This window comes from Paramisgurnus dabryanus, chromosome 16 (genome assembly GCF_030506205.2).
Source record: "Paramisgurnus dabryanus chromosome 16, PD_genome_1.1, whole genome shotgun sequence".
NCBI lineage: Eukaryota > Metazoa > Chordata > Actinopteri > Cypriniformes > Cobitidae > Paramisgurnus > Paramisgurnus dabryanus.
This window is the reverse complement of record NC_133352.1, coordinates 31,022,685-31,035,636: the sequence shown is the minus strand read 5'-3', so window position 1 is coordinate 31,035,636 and position 12,952 is coordinate 31,022,685. Positions and strand designations below refer to the sequence as shown.

General features: G+C 40.7%; 1 protein-coding gene across 1 annotated transcript in view; it reads right to left on the bottom strand.

The window, feature by feature from the left end:
* The window catches only part of fat4 (FAT atypical cadherin 4), a 112,398-nt gene extending 102,145 nt beyond the window's left edge, over positions 1-10,253 (bottom strand). The window contains exon 1 of the mRNA XM_065275209.2: positions 4,729-10,253. Within this exon, the coding sequence (XP_065131281.1) occupies positions 4,729-9,834 (5,106 nt within the window). The 5' untranslated portion in view covers positions 9,835-10,253. The remainder of the gene's footprint in view (positions 1-4,728) is intronic.
* Between the last annotated feature and the right edge of the window lie 2,699 nt (positions 10,254-12,952).

The following is a 12,952-nucleotide window of genomic DNA, read 5'->3' as shown; positions in this document are numbered from 1 at the left end:
CTGAATTGAGTGAGTTTATTCACAAAGTCACTTCCTGTAGAGTGACCCCAAACACACCCATAAATCACTGTCACCCGTCAATATAACACACACACAATACGCTCACCATGCGTCTCTACACACTCTCACGCTGACAGACAGACAGACAGAAAGTGTTAGGAGACGCAATCATGCTGAGTTTGTAAAACTGCAGCTCAAAACACACGCAGCTGTTTTTAATCATGCATATGAGTGCATGCGCCTGCGCATATTACAACCGCATTTCTCTCTTTTTAAAGTTTCACTGTTCCAGCATATGATGACGGCTTCTGTCACTATTTAACTGCGCTAACACTTAAGAAAACATCCAATTCTGTGTGCACGAAACAAACACATCCAGCTCTCGACTTGTATGCCAGAAAATAACGAAAAGATTATGTTTAGTGGTGTTTGTTAAGTCAAGCATCAGCTTTATTTTGCTCAAAACTGATGGTTTGTTTAAATTACAAAGAAACTACACAGAATCACGAATGACCCTTAAATCATGCATTGTTGTGTGATATTACTTTTCTAAGCAAACAGATATTCATCCAGGGCTGTGTTACAGAAACCTCCTCATTTATGATTTGACAAGTTTCATGTTTTAACTCTGATTTTCTGTAAAAACAAAAGGGCCCTGGTGACCAAGAAAGATCACATTTTGCCTGAAAACACTACCCTCACAAAAAAGTCCTATGGGTGTCAGATTATAATTTCTAAAAACTTTAAGTTCCCTGTGGTGAAAATCAAGTTTTTATTGTTTATATGTCTATGTGGTGTTTTTAATATGCCTTAAGACACACCATGTGCAAATTCAATCATTCAACACCATCGCTAAGTACTTTTTCCATAAAATTTGAGTTTTCCAAGGACAGACTCATTCTTGCGGTTTGAAATGGCCTTGGTTTTCTACATCAAAACACAGGTGAACAAGTTGATCAGTAGTTCGACTTCGAGCCATATGTATAAGTGCCGCATAGACTCGCTCTGAAACTATCACTGCGCAGCTGCTTCAGCTCTACTTCTGAGCATGCTCAAACCTGTTAACATTAGGGCTGGGCAAAAAAATAGATTTTTCGATTAATCGTTTTTTAAAACGTGGTCGATTCAGAATCGATTATCAAAGAGCAAAATCGTTTTTTTTTTTTCCTGCAAACATTGAACGTAAGATTAACATTAATCAAATTACTAGTCTTCACTAGATGTCACCCTCTTTTTTGCCTTGCGTGATGTTACCAAGGAGCGAGAGGTGAGCCTGTCATTCTTTCATTTAGTCCTTAAAATGGCGGTTTTGGGTGCTTCATCGACGTTGATGCCACCTTCTCATAAAAAGTAAGAGGTATGGAGGCATTCAGATTTCGCTAGCAAGACGACGACGGTAGTGTTGTGGCTTTTAATTTCTTTTTATTAATTACCCACTCTTTTTTTATTAATATAGTATTTGTATTAAATCTATATTCATTGAGTTGAATTAAGAATTGAATATAAAAACCAACCCGAGATTTGGAATCGAAAATTGAATCGAGAATCGAATCGATTTGATAGCTTGTGAATCGAAATTGAATCGATCTGGAACATCTGAATCGATACCCAGCCCTAGTTAACATCGGCGCTAAAAGTAATTAATGCTGAAAACGCACAGCCCATTAAGCTCTGTGAAACCGGACTTAGCAGCTAGCTAAGTGTAGCATTTATGTACGTATTAAGGGTAGTGATAGGCCGATATTTAGATTTTGTTTAATTATCGCATCGGCCAATAAATCTTTTCAATCGGCCAGTAAATTTCTCTTACTTAAAGGAAAACGCCACCGTTTTTCAATATTTTACTATGTTCTTACCTCAACTTAGACAAATGAATACATCCCTATCTTTTTTCAGTGCGTGCACTTTTGTACAGCGCCTCATGAATGTGTTAGCATTTAGCCTAGTCCCATTCATTCCTATGGCTCCAAACAGGGATGAATTTAGAAGCCACAGAACACTTCCATGTTTTCCCTATTTAATGACGGTTACATGAGTAGTTACACGAGTAAGTATGGTGGCGCAAAATAAAACTTTTGTTTGGAGCCATAGGAATGAATGGGGCTAGGCTAAATGCTAAAACATTCATGAAGCGCTGTACAAAGATTAAAAGTGCACGCACTGAAAAAAGATAGGCATGTATTCATCTAAGTTGAGGTAAGAACATAGTAAAATATTGAGAAACGGTGGATTTACATCAAATTTGTTGTTTGTAATAAAAAGACACTCAGCGTCACTCAATGTAAAGCCAAAGTCTGACAGACAGTAAAATAATCAATCATTATTCACTTTTTAACATAACGTTATGTTGTGTCACACACACACAACAACACACTTATTTAAACAGTACTGTGAGATCTCAGATCCACGTTAATTATGTCTTGTAAATATGTTTAAGTACTTTAGAATTGTATATTTATAAATGTTATGCTTATCAAATGTTTATTTTCACGGTTCACCAATTTTCAGTTTGTCTCTTATTTACTGTAATAACATTTGTGTTATATTGGCCTCATATCATTAATAATATCCGTATCGGCCATAAAAAAACATAGTTCGACCATTATTGGTTAGTGAAAGTGTTGATCCAGGACCAACAATGTTGTTGATCTAGGATCACATCCTACTTGGTGAAATCCCGTTCACCCTAACGGTCCATCGATATGCAGGGCTCCAGACTGCCACCAAATAATGCCACCAAAATTTGAAAGTGTGCCACTGAATTTTACATCCAGTCGCACGTGTGCGACCAGTAAATTTGACCTTTTTTTGTGATGTGACACTGAATTTAAAACAGCACATTTTACTTTCTGCATCTATCATCAAAGTATTTATTAGTAATACATTGGAAATTAGTAGAAATGTGAATATTTGGTTAGCATGTTGATTTACGGTGTGTGCCCCTACATTTTCTGGTTGTGCCCCCAAAATTTTCAGTTGGGGGCCACTGTGCTCCCAGTGAAAAAAGTTAGTCTGGAGCCCTGATATGGATCGATGCATCAATTAAATGTCTAATGATATTGTGATTGCTTCTGGGGGCAAATAGTGGGTTTGGAAATATTTTGTATTTGGAAAATGGATTGGACAAACAGATTGGCAGAAAACCTTTGCCAGCACCAGCTGAAACACCATAAAAGACTTTGAATGTTATCATCATAAACTTGATTTTATTTGACATTTTTTCCCTCATTATTTATTTTACTTTATTAAAAAAGTGTATTTTTTCTTAGTTTGTTGTTAGAGATTGTGGCTTTTTTAAAGAGTTTAATTAAACATTCGTGTTATATATTTTGGTTGCATTCGTGAGAATTAACATGTTTTATTGCATTTGAATAGACACACATACACACTAAAGAGGGTCCAAGCACATTTATGATGAATTACCTTAGCACACCGTAGCTGACACAAACCATGGCATTTCCTCAATAAACAAAAGAAAGAAAACAAAACAGTTTTGGGCCGTACTAATGTTCACTCTTTCTTTTGGAACAGAGAACACGCCTTTCAAGAAGCTATTTTCAAAACTATAACACAAAGCACATTTCCTCGGACCAAGCAGAGATCTACTGCACCAGAGGAAAAAAATCCAATTTATAAATGCGAATCATCAAGCCTATAATAACATAACATTTTCAGTTCCAGTTGAAATTTCCAAAACACATATATAGAATCACATTTGTTTTTCATTTGAGGAGAGGCCTGCGCACACAAACCCACAAGCCCAGTGTAGGATTTCATCTGGGTACTGCAGCAGAGAGTTTAACTCTATCCCTCGAGGGAGAGTTCAGCGGCAGCGACACAGATGCGACGCAATGTACCAACTGAACACAGAGATTAGATTTCACTTTTGGAGATTTCTTCACTTTCCTGCTTACTCTGCTCGGCCCCATCTGAAAATACATTTCTATTCACTGAGACTTAGTGGGTCAGCTGAATTTAATGGTCACTTATTGCCTGTTCATGCAAAGCTGGTGGTACAAAGCAAAATCTCATGGACCACCCTGCTCCAACATCGCCCGGAGCGCTCAAAGCCCGGATAATTTCTCTGTCTTTCTCTCTCTGTCTCTCTCTCTCTCTCTCTCTCTGTGGGGGACAGGTATCTGAATCCCACACGCTCCTCTCCACCACTCATTTTTCTTTCAATTGCTTAGCCTGCCTTTTCTTGGCCAGAAAACCATTTTAATAAGAAAGAACCGGCCAACACCATCCTGTGAATTCAGGTTATTAATATCTGTAATCACACTGTCTGAACGTGCTGATAAGGGAGCTTGGTTTGCTCGCAGCAGGAACCCGAAGATTTACCCAGCGTTCCTCGCTCTCTGCCAGAGCAACTAAAAAAAACAGCAAGCTCTTTTCTCCGAGATTAAGACCTGTGCTCTCTCAGAGCTGAAACAATACATCTTGCCTGCCAAAAAACAAAGCCTGCATTCTCAAGTGCAAAGCAATTTATACTTAATACAACCCAGATCATCTAAAAAAATAGGGAAAAACAACAGGAACTTTAGTAATGCACATACGGTTATTCAACACTAAAGTTGTTTTTTTATATTCTGTGTGTTTTTTCCACCACATTCACACAAATGACTTCAGCACATGTTTCAGATTATATTCCCTTGGACTTCTCTTCACATAATATGCAGGAGCCATCAAAAACACAGACACCTTCATAAAAAGCCAATGGTTACTCACCTCTGCGTGCTGCGTTCTGGGCTGGTTTGCGTCTGCTTCAATGGCGTACACGTCCAGCAAGTACAGGTTTGAGCCTTGCTCTCGATCCAGTTCTGCAGCTGTTTGTATCACCCCGGTGTGACGGCCAATGGTGAAAAGCCGGCCTACAGCCTTCCCTTCGCTCTGAACTGAGACAATAAAAAACTCCACCTTAGCACCAGTTCCACGTGGACTGGAGGCATCCAGTGAGATGACGTTGGTTCCGGGCGGTTGGCCTTCTTTCAGGATTGTGATGTATTTGGGTTGAGAGAAAACTGGCCCATCTGTACCCTGAAGGATGATTGTGAGCTCGGTCCGTGAGGTCTTGCGGTCTGAGCCGTGATCTGTAGCAGACACGGTCAGACTATATATGAGTTTGGAGGGCACGAGTTGAGACGCTAGTCTGATATCCCCACTATAACGATCCATGATAAACGTATCAAAATCTCCTCTTACTAGCTCATACTCCACCTCTCCATTCGGACCTTCGTCTGGGTCAAAGGCCACGACGGTTGTAAGAATGGAACCGATCACAATGTTTGATTCAGCCACTAAGGCATTCTGGGAGATAAATACAGGCAAATTGTCATTCTGGTCTGTCACCCATATTGTCACATTCTTGAGAGCAAAACGACGAAACTCAGCGGGTACAGCCTGGTCTGACGCTTTAATGGTCAGCTCAAAGATGTTGGAGAACTCTCTGTCGATTTCCCCATTTGTGTAAATAACTCCAGACACTGGGTCAATGCGGAAGTGACCACCCCTTGGGGTTTGCTGCACGACTGAATATTCCAACAGACCGTTTATGTCAGCATCTGTATCGCGAGCTGTTATAGTCATGACAGATGTAGATTGGGGAAGATTTTCAGGGATGGACTTAAAAATGTCACCTGGAGTAAAAACAGGAGGATTGTCGTTAAAATCTCGTACATGAATGATGACAGGAATAAAGGATGACCTTGGTGGCCTTCCGTTGTCTCTGGCTGTGACATTGAGTTTGTACAATGACTGGGTCTCAAAATCCAGTTTTTTAACCAGGAATATACTGCCAGTATTGGGACTAATGCTGAATGTACCGTGGTTGTTTGTGGCAGAGATACTGAATGTGATGTCAGCGTTGGAACCCGAGTCAGAGTCTGTAGCAGTTATAGAGGCGACCAGCTCCCCAATCCGCATGTTCTCCAGAACATCTACCGTGAGGGTAGGTTTGGGAAACAAGGGCGAGTTGTCATTCTCGTCCAGAACAGTGATGCTCAACACACAAGTGGACGACAGGGGCACAATGCCAGAGTCCTCAGCTATAATTTTCAGGGAGTAAAAGGGTGTTGTCTCATAGTCTAGTTTTCCCACTAGAGTCACTTGACCAGAATTGCTGTCAATGCTAAATTGTTTTTCCTCATTTCCCTCCGCAATGTTGTACCGAACAAGGCCATTTTTATTTTCATCTACATCTGAGGCAGACACTCTGAGCAGTTGTGTTGGATTCTGGGCTGATTCAGAGATAGAGGCCTGAAAGACGTCTTTTGTAAATTTCGGTGGGTTGTCATTGATGTCCTGTATGTATACTTGAACTTTGGCCTGGTCTTTGAGAGGTTTGGGAAGGCCCTGATCAGAAGACATGACATTGAAACTGAATACTGCAGCACCTCTTTGTCTCATGAGAGACTCACGGTCGAGCTGAAGCGTGCTGGTGATCTCACCCGTGATGGTGTTAAGCTCAAAGTTCGACTGTGGGTTTTCAAATGAGTAACGGACCTCACTATTCGGTCCAAAGTCTTTATCTTCTGCGAAAACCCGCCCAACCGGCGAGCCTCGCTTTTGTTCCTCCTCAAAATGGAAAACATAATTTGTACTATTAAAAAGCGGACGGTTATCATTGACATCATCAAGGAGTACAGTCACATTAACACTGGCGCTCAGAGGCTCAACAGCTCTGTCTTTGGCCACCACTAATAAACTGTATCGATCTTGTACTTCTCTATCTAAATCTGCTTTAATATATAACTGTCCATCGGGGAAGATCCCAAACACATCATTTGTGTTACCGCTAATAATGTCATACACAATTTCACCATTGAGCCCAGAGTCTTTATCAGTGGCCTCAACTTTAAAAAAACGACTGTTCACCGGCTCCGATTCCAAAATGGTGACCTCATAAGAAAGCTGATCAAATATCGGCGGATTGTCATTGACATCATACACACTTACAGTGAGGACGAGACTAGAGGTGTGCTGCGGGATACCAAGGTCGGAGGCCAAAATCTCTAACTGGTAGGAGCTAGTGGTGACTTCTAGAGGGCCAGTGAGTGTGATTAAGCCGTGTTTCTCATGGATGTGAAACAGGCCTTTAGGATTCTGTTTGAGGCTGTACACAATCACACCATTGGTCCCCTCATCTGGATCGGAGGCTTTTGCTTGGAATATGTGGTGACCCGTGGCCCAGTTCTCCACAGCGCTGACATGCTCTACCGTGTGAATGAAATGGGGGGCATTATCATTCAAATCTTTTACGGTGATGTTAACTAATGCATCCCCTGTAACCTCCCCACCCCTAGCAATTACTCTGAGCTGGTAAAATGCCTGCTCTTCCCTGTCTATCAGGCCTAAAGCTGTGATTTGCCCTGTGGCACTACCAATTGCAAACAGACCCCGCTGGTCCCCTGATGCTATCAGATAAGTAATATTTGTGTTCAGATCCACTGTGGTGGCTGACACAGTGCCTATAATGGTGCCCACAGCCACATTTTCAAACATAACAAAGCTGTATTTTTTCTGACTGAACACAGGAGGGTTATCCTGCGTGTCTACTACAGTGATGGTGACTATAGCCTGTACGTGTGAACGTAAACCCCCTCCATCTGTTGCTGTGACCTGTAGCTGATAGGCAGTTCTTTCTTCTCTATCTAGAGGCACTAGGGTTGTGATTTTACCCGAAATGCTGTTGATGTGGAACTTTGAAGAGTCACCAGCGGTGATGGCATATTTAACAGTGCCATTTCGGTCCAGGTCAGGATCGGAAGCTGACACTGATGTGACAAATGAGCCAGAAGGCTCGTTTTCTTTAATATTAGCAAAATACTGCACAGGATAAAACACTGGGCTGTTATCATTAACATCCTTAATTGTGACATTTACTTTGCAGAGAGAAAATAGTGGGGGCATGCCTGCATCTGTGGCTTTGATGTGCAACAAATAGGAGCTTTCCACTTCTCTGTCTAGCTCTGTAGCTGTGCTCAACCGTCCTGATGTTGCATCTAACCTAAACAGATTTTGAATGCTCACAGGTGTTTCAGGGTCAAACGAGGAACGGACCGTGCCATTGGCCCCTAGATCCGAATCTGTGGCGGACAGCACCACGAGCTCCGAGCCAGATGGGGAATGCTCAACTAAGGAGATGTGATACGTGCTTTGAGCGAATGTGGGAACCTGGTCATTGACATCTGTGATTTTCACTATCAGTTTGGTGTAGGAGATTTTTGGCTGCAGGCCCTGGTCTTTGGCACTGATATTCAGCACTACTTCAGATGCTATTTCCCTATCAAGAGCTGCAGCGCTGGTAACCAAACCGCTGTTCTCACTGATGGCAAACCACCCCAAACTGTTTCCAGACACCAGTGAGTAGCGCAGATTGGCATTCTGCCCAGAGTCTCCATCTGTGGCTGAGACCCCTTTAATGTAGCTGCCTTTAGGAATGTCCTCACTAATGTCTACTCTATACACAGCTTCCTGAAATATGGGCGGATGGTCGTTTATATCATTCACAAATATAACAAGACTGGCAAAGGAGGAGCGTGCCACAGGCCTGCCATTATCCGACACCGAAACGGTCAAATTGTAGGAGGAGATTCGCTCTCTGTCTAACACACTGGCCACTTTGATTAAACTCAAATTAGGGACTGGCGAACTATGAACTTCGAAGTGCCTCTGTTCGTTTCCGCCAAGTATAGAGACGGATATATTGCCATTAGCAGTGGCCGAATCGGAGTCGGAAACTGTCAGTAAAGCAACTACAGTGCCCACCTGAGCGTTCTCGTCCACAGATGCGAATTTAGAGGTTGTGGGGAAATAGCGAAATTTAACAACAGGGTCATTGTCATTAACATCAAGTAATTTTATAGTTGCTTCCGACCGGCCTGACAGAGATGGAGTGCCATTGTCCACAGCATGTATCGTAAGGGAATACTCTTTCCTGGTCTCATAATCTAATGCCTCTTTAATAATAATAGTTCCAGCTTTAGGATCTATCTGAAATGGAGTTCCCTCGTCTAAAAAATAGCTAATATCAGCATTTGCTCCCTCATCCAGGTCTGTGGCTGTTAACTGTAAAACGCTTGAGCCAATGGCTGCATCCTCATACACATCGGTCTGATACTGATCCTGTTCGAAAGCAGGCGGATTGTCATTGATATCCTGAATGGTGACGTTAACCTGTAGATAGCCAAACTTTTTGGGTTCTCCTTTATCCTCCACCTGGATGAGGAGCTGGTAGAAGGGGGTAATTTCTCTGTCCAATCCCCCCGTGGAAACGAGATGCAAAAACGCGCCCTCCCCGCTCGGGTTGACGGTGATATCCAAGCGAAACTTTCTCTGCTCGTTCCCGCTCACGATTCGGTACGTTGTGTGATCGACTCCGTTACTTCCGATGTCGGCGTCTGTCGCCGTGTCCAGAATCACCTGTCGCCCGCTGCTCGCGTCTTCTTTAAATGACACGACGATCGACGCGTCTGGAAACACGGGCGCGTTGTCATTTATATCCAGAACCACGATACGAACTTCAGTGGGGTAAGTTGGCTGACTGGAAAGAACCACCACATTGATGATGTTGCTGGGAAGAACTTCTCGGTCGATCACGGATGAAGTGTAAATGACGCCAGTCGTGGCGTTTATGGAAAAAAGTTTGTGTTGTTCGCTAAATCTATATGTGAAAGTGGGTTTGGTTTCAATGGTGCCCACGTAAGTGCCCACCGGCTGCTCTTCAAAAACTTTAAACTCCTGCCGAACCTGGCTGGACAGCGAGCACCTTAAAAAAGTCCATACGATGAATAAAATGAGGTAAAAATTGTCCAGAGATCTCCCCGAAAGCGCCATAATCACAAATCCAGTCAGGGTTTTCCCTAACCTGACACATTCACCTCACATTAAAAACATCATATCCCAGAAAGACAGAAAAACTTTTCCAAACCGGATCCAAAGTAGCACCAAAGACTTTACACCTCGTATATTTCCCAAACGTTATCCTTGAAATAACTTTAAAACTTTCTGCGAGGTAAAATCCTGTCAGCATTCATCCAGTAAAACTCACAGCGTTCCTCTCACGAGCAGGGATGAAATTTCCATTGTGCAGAACAGAAAAAACTCCGCGTGAAGGAAATCCTCAGATATACGCAGTGTGTGGACACACGTGAAGTTTTCATGAGTAAAATAAATGAGTTGTGATTAGATTCCTCTGCTTGTGAACCGGGACGTCCCGCAGAATAACGGTGACCAAAGTTCACTTTACTGTCCTAACTGAGAACAAAAGCCCGAGCTGAGAAAACACCCGCCTTCCTTGCTCCCTATTGGTTCTCTGTGTCTGAGCCCGCCCCACTCTGGCTCCCCGTTCTATTGTAAAATCATTGACTCTGTTGATGATTGGATAAGGGACCTGTCAATCATGTAAAGAGCGAGCATTAGAAGAGTTGCGCTCCAGGTATTGAATGTACCGTTATACGCCTATTATAACACACATTTACACAAAACGCTTGTTTTAAGCGATTTTTTAAAGAATTTTGAACACTTTTTTGATATAATGACACTTGCATTTGTTTTGACTGTTTATATTTGTCATATACAATTATTTGTATTTGTCTTACTATTATGATATTAATGACTTATATATGTTCAAACCTTTTTGGTGCTGTGGTCAAGATTGTTAATATCACAAGAAAAATCTGCAGATTATATATTTTATTTTATTTACATTTTCGGCTGATAAAGGCATGATTTAATTAATTCAATTCATGCTCGACTAGGAAACAGGTCATGCATTTCATTATTTCAATTATTAATAAAAGAAGGCACAACAGTTTTGCTATATGAAATCTCCCCACAGTTTGTATGCAGATTAACACGCGAGTGGTACCATCTAGCGGTGATGTGAAGAACTTTAAAGTTCAAATGATGTTTATTGCAATTGTTAAGAATTAACAAATATATATATAATATTTATAGGTAAGATTAAGTAGGAATATCAGTTCAATAAACATTCAAAACTGTGCTCCAAAGGTTAAAGCTATTTTTTATTTATTTTTTGTATTTCTTGGTCTGTTACATTCATGATACTGCAGAATAAATCTTTGAGAGCTCATTAAATGTTTAATCTGGTCTGTATTTGGTCTGTTTGGTAAGTCAAAATCACAACAGGTCCAGCAGCAGGCATAGCCACATTAATGCTGATTATCTGCTGTCCCTTGACCTCATTCCATTAATCTCTCTGTGTAAAATCCCATAGCGTTCTTCTGTTTGTGCAGATCTTTTAATTGGCCCTGATGCCTTGATGTTTATTCCTCTGTAATTAAAACAGTCAGTTAATTTTAGCCTCCATTAATGAATCATTCATGTTCCACTGACCTAGTTAATAAACACACAAGCACACCAATATCAGAAAGACTTTGAGACAGTATATAGATCTGAATGTGACTAAAACTTTTTTAACCAACTCATTTACAAGTAATTAAACTTACTTTTGTTTTGCCTGACTATATGAGTTATTATAACTTAAATATAAATATTATTTTTATATGTCAACTTCATTTTATCATCTTATCAAGGTAAGTAATAAGAAGTTGAAAAGGAAAAAAGTTTAAGCCAGCAAAGAATTTTTACAGTGTAGCAATCAATGTTTTTCTTTCTTTCTTTCTTTCTGTACTTCTTTCTTTCTTGCTTGCATGCTTGTAGAGAGCTTTGTGTCAACAGTTATATCAAAAAGACCAACAGCACTAACACACAACAGCTGTTTGGAATAATAAAGGATTGTTTGGGAAATCATATTTATTCCCATCAAGGCCATGCAATGTCTTACATAAATAGATTTTTTTTGTGTGTATTTTGTCCCTATTCTGTCATTAAACCAAATTAATAACATCATAGTTTTGTTGTAGTAAATGTCAAACTAGCATACAGGGGAACGGTTAACAATGAAAGACTATTTGAGGTGAATGGTCATACAGTTCATAAATTAACTTTACTGTTGGTCATTACAGTGTCCCCCAATGTCGCAACCTGGCCTGCTGTATAGTGTCACCATGTTTTGAAAAAACTGTAAATTTCCCATCGCTTTTTTATAGTCAACCATAAGAATGATTTCCTTAAAATTATCTTCTCTTTCTCTCTTTTCTCTTTCTCTCTCTTTTCTCTTTCTCTCTCTCTCTCTCTCTCTCTCTCTCTCTCTCTCTCTCTCTCTCTCTCTCTCTCTCTCTCTCTCTCTCTCTCTCTCTCTCTCTCTCCCTGAATGTTCATCTGTTCTCTCCCTCTTTTCCAAGCCACAAACGCTTAAGTTTCTCTGTTACAGGAAATCAACTTTAATTGGCAAGTGTGGAGTCTAAGTGCAGGCGACTACTGATATATGACATCACGGGGGAGTAAACGTGTGTGTAAAACTACAGTAAGATATTGTTCAGAGACCACATTCAGACAGTCACTCAGCATCTAAAATTTCTTTAGTTTGTCTGTGCATTTAAGTCTAAAATGGGAGAAGGTGCTGAGACAAAGTGCACATTCTTAATGACTTAGCAGTAGCAAAAAATAGCATCAATACTTTAAATTCAATGTGGTAGGCTTCTGTTTTACACAATATTGTTAAAACTTAAGTACAAAAAAGTGTGAATGGTTTGTTGAACATTAAAGAAGATATTTTTTAGAAATGTGTGAGCACCATTGACTTCCATAGTACTTTTTCTTAATATGGAAGTCAATGGTGCTCCTGTTTCCTGCTTGATTACAAATGTGTGTGTGTGTGTGTGTGTGTGTGTGTGTGTGTGTGTGTGTGTGTGTGTGTGTGTGTGTGTGTGTGTGTGTGTGTGTGTGTGCGTTTTTACAGAACAAATAAATTAAGACCAGAGGTGGAAAGTAACGAATTACATTTACTCACGTTACTGTAATTGAGTAGTTTTTTTGTGTATTTTTACTTTTTTGAGTAGTTTTTAAAATCTGTACTTTTACTTTTACT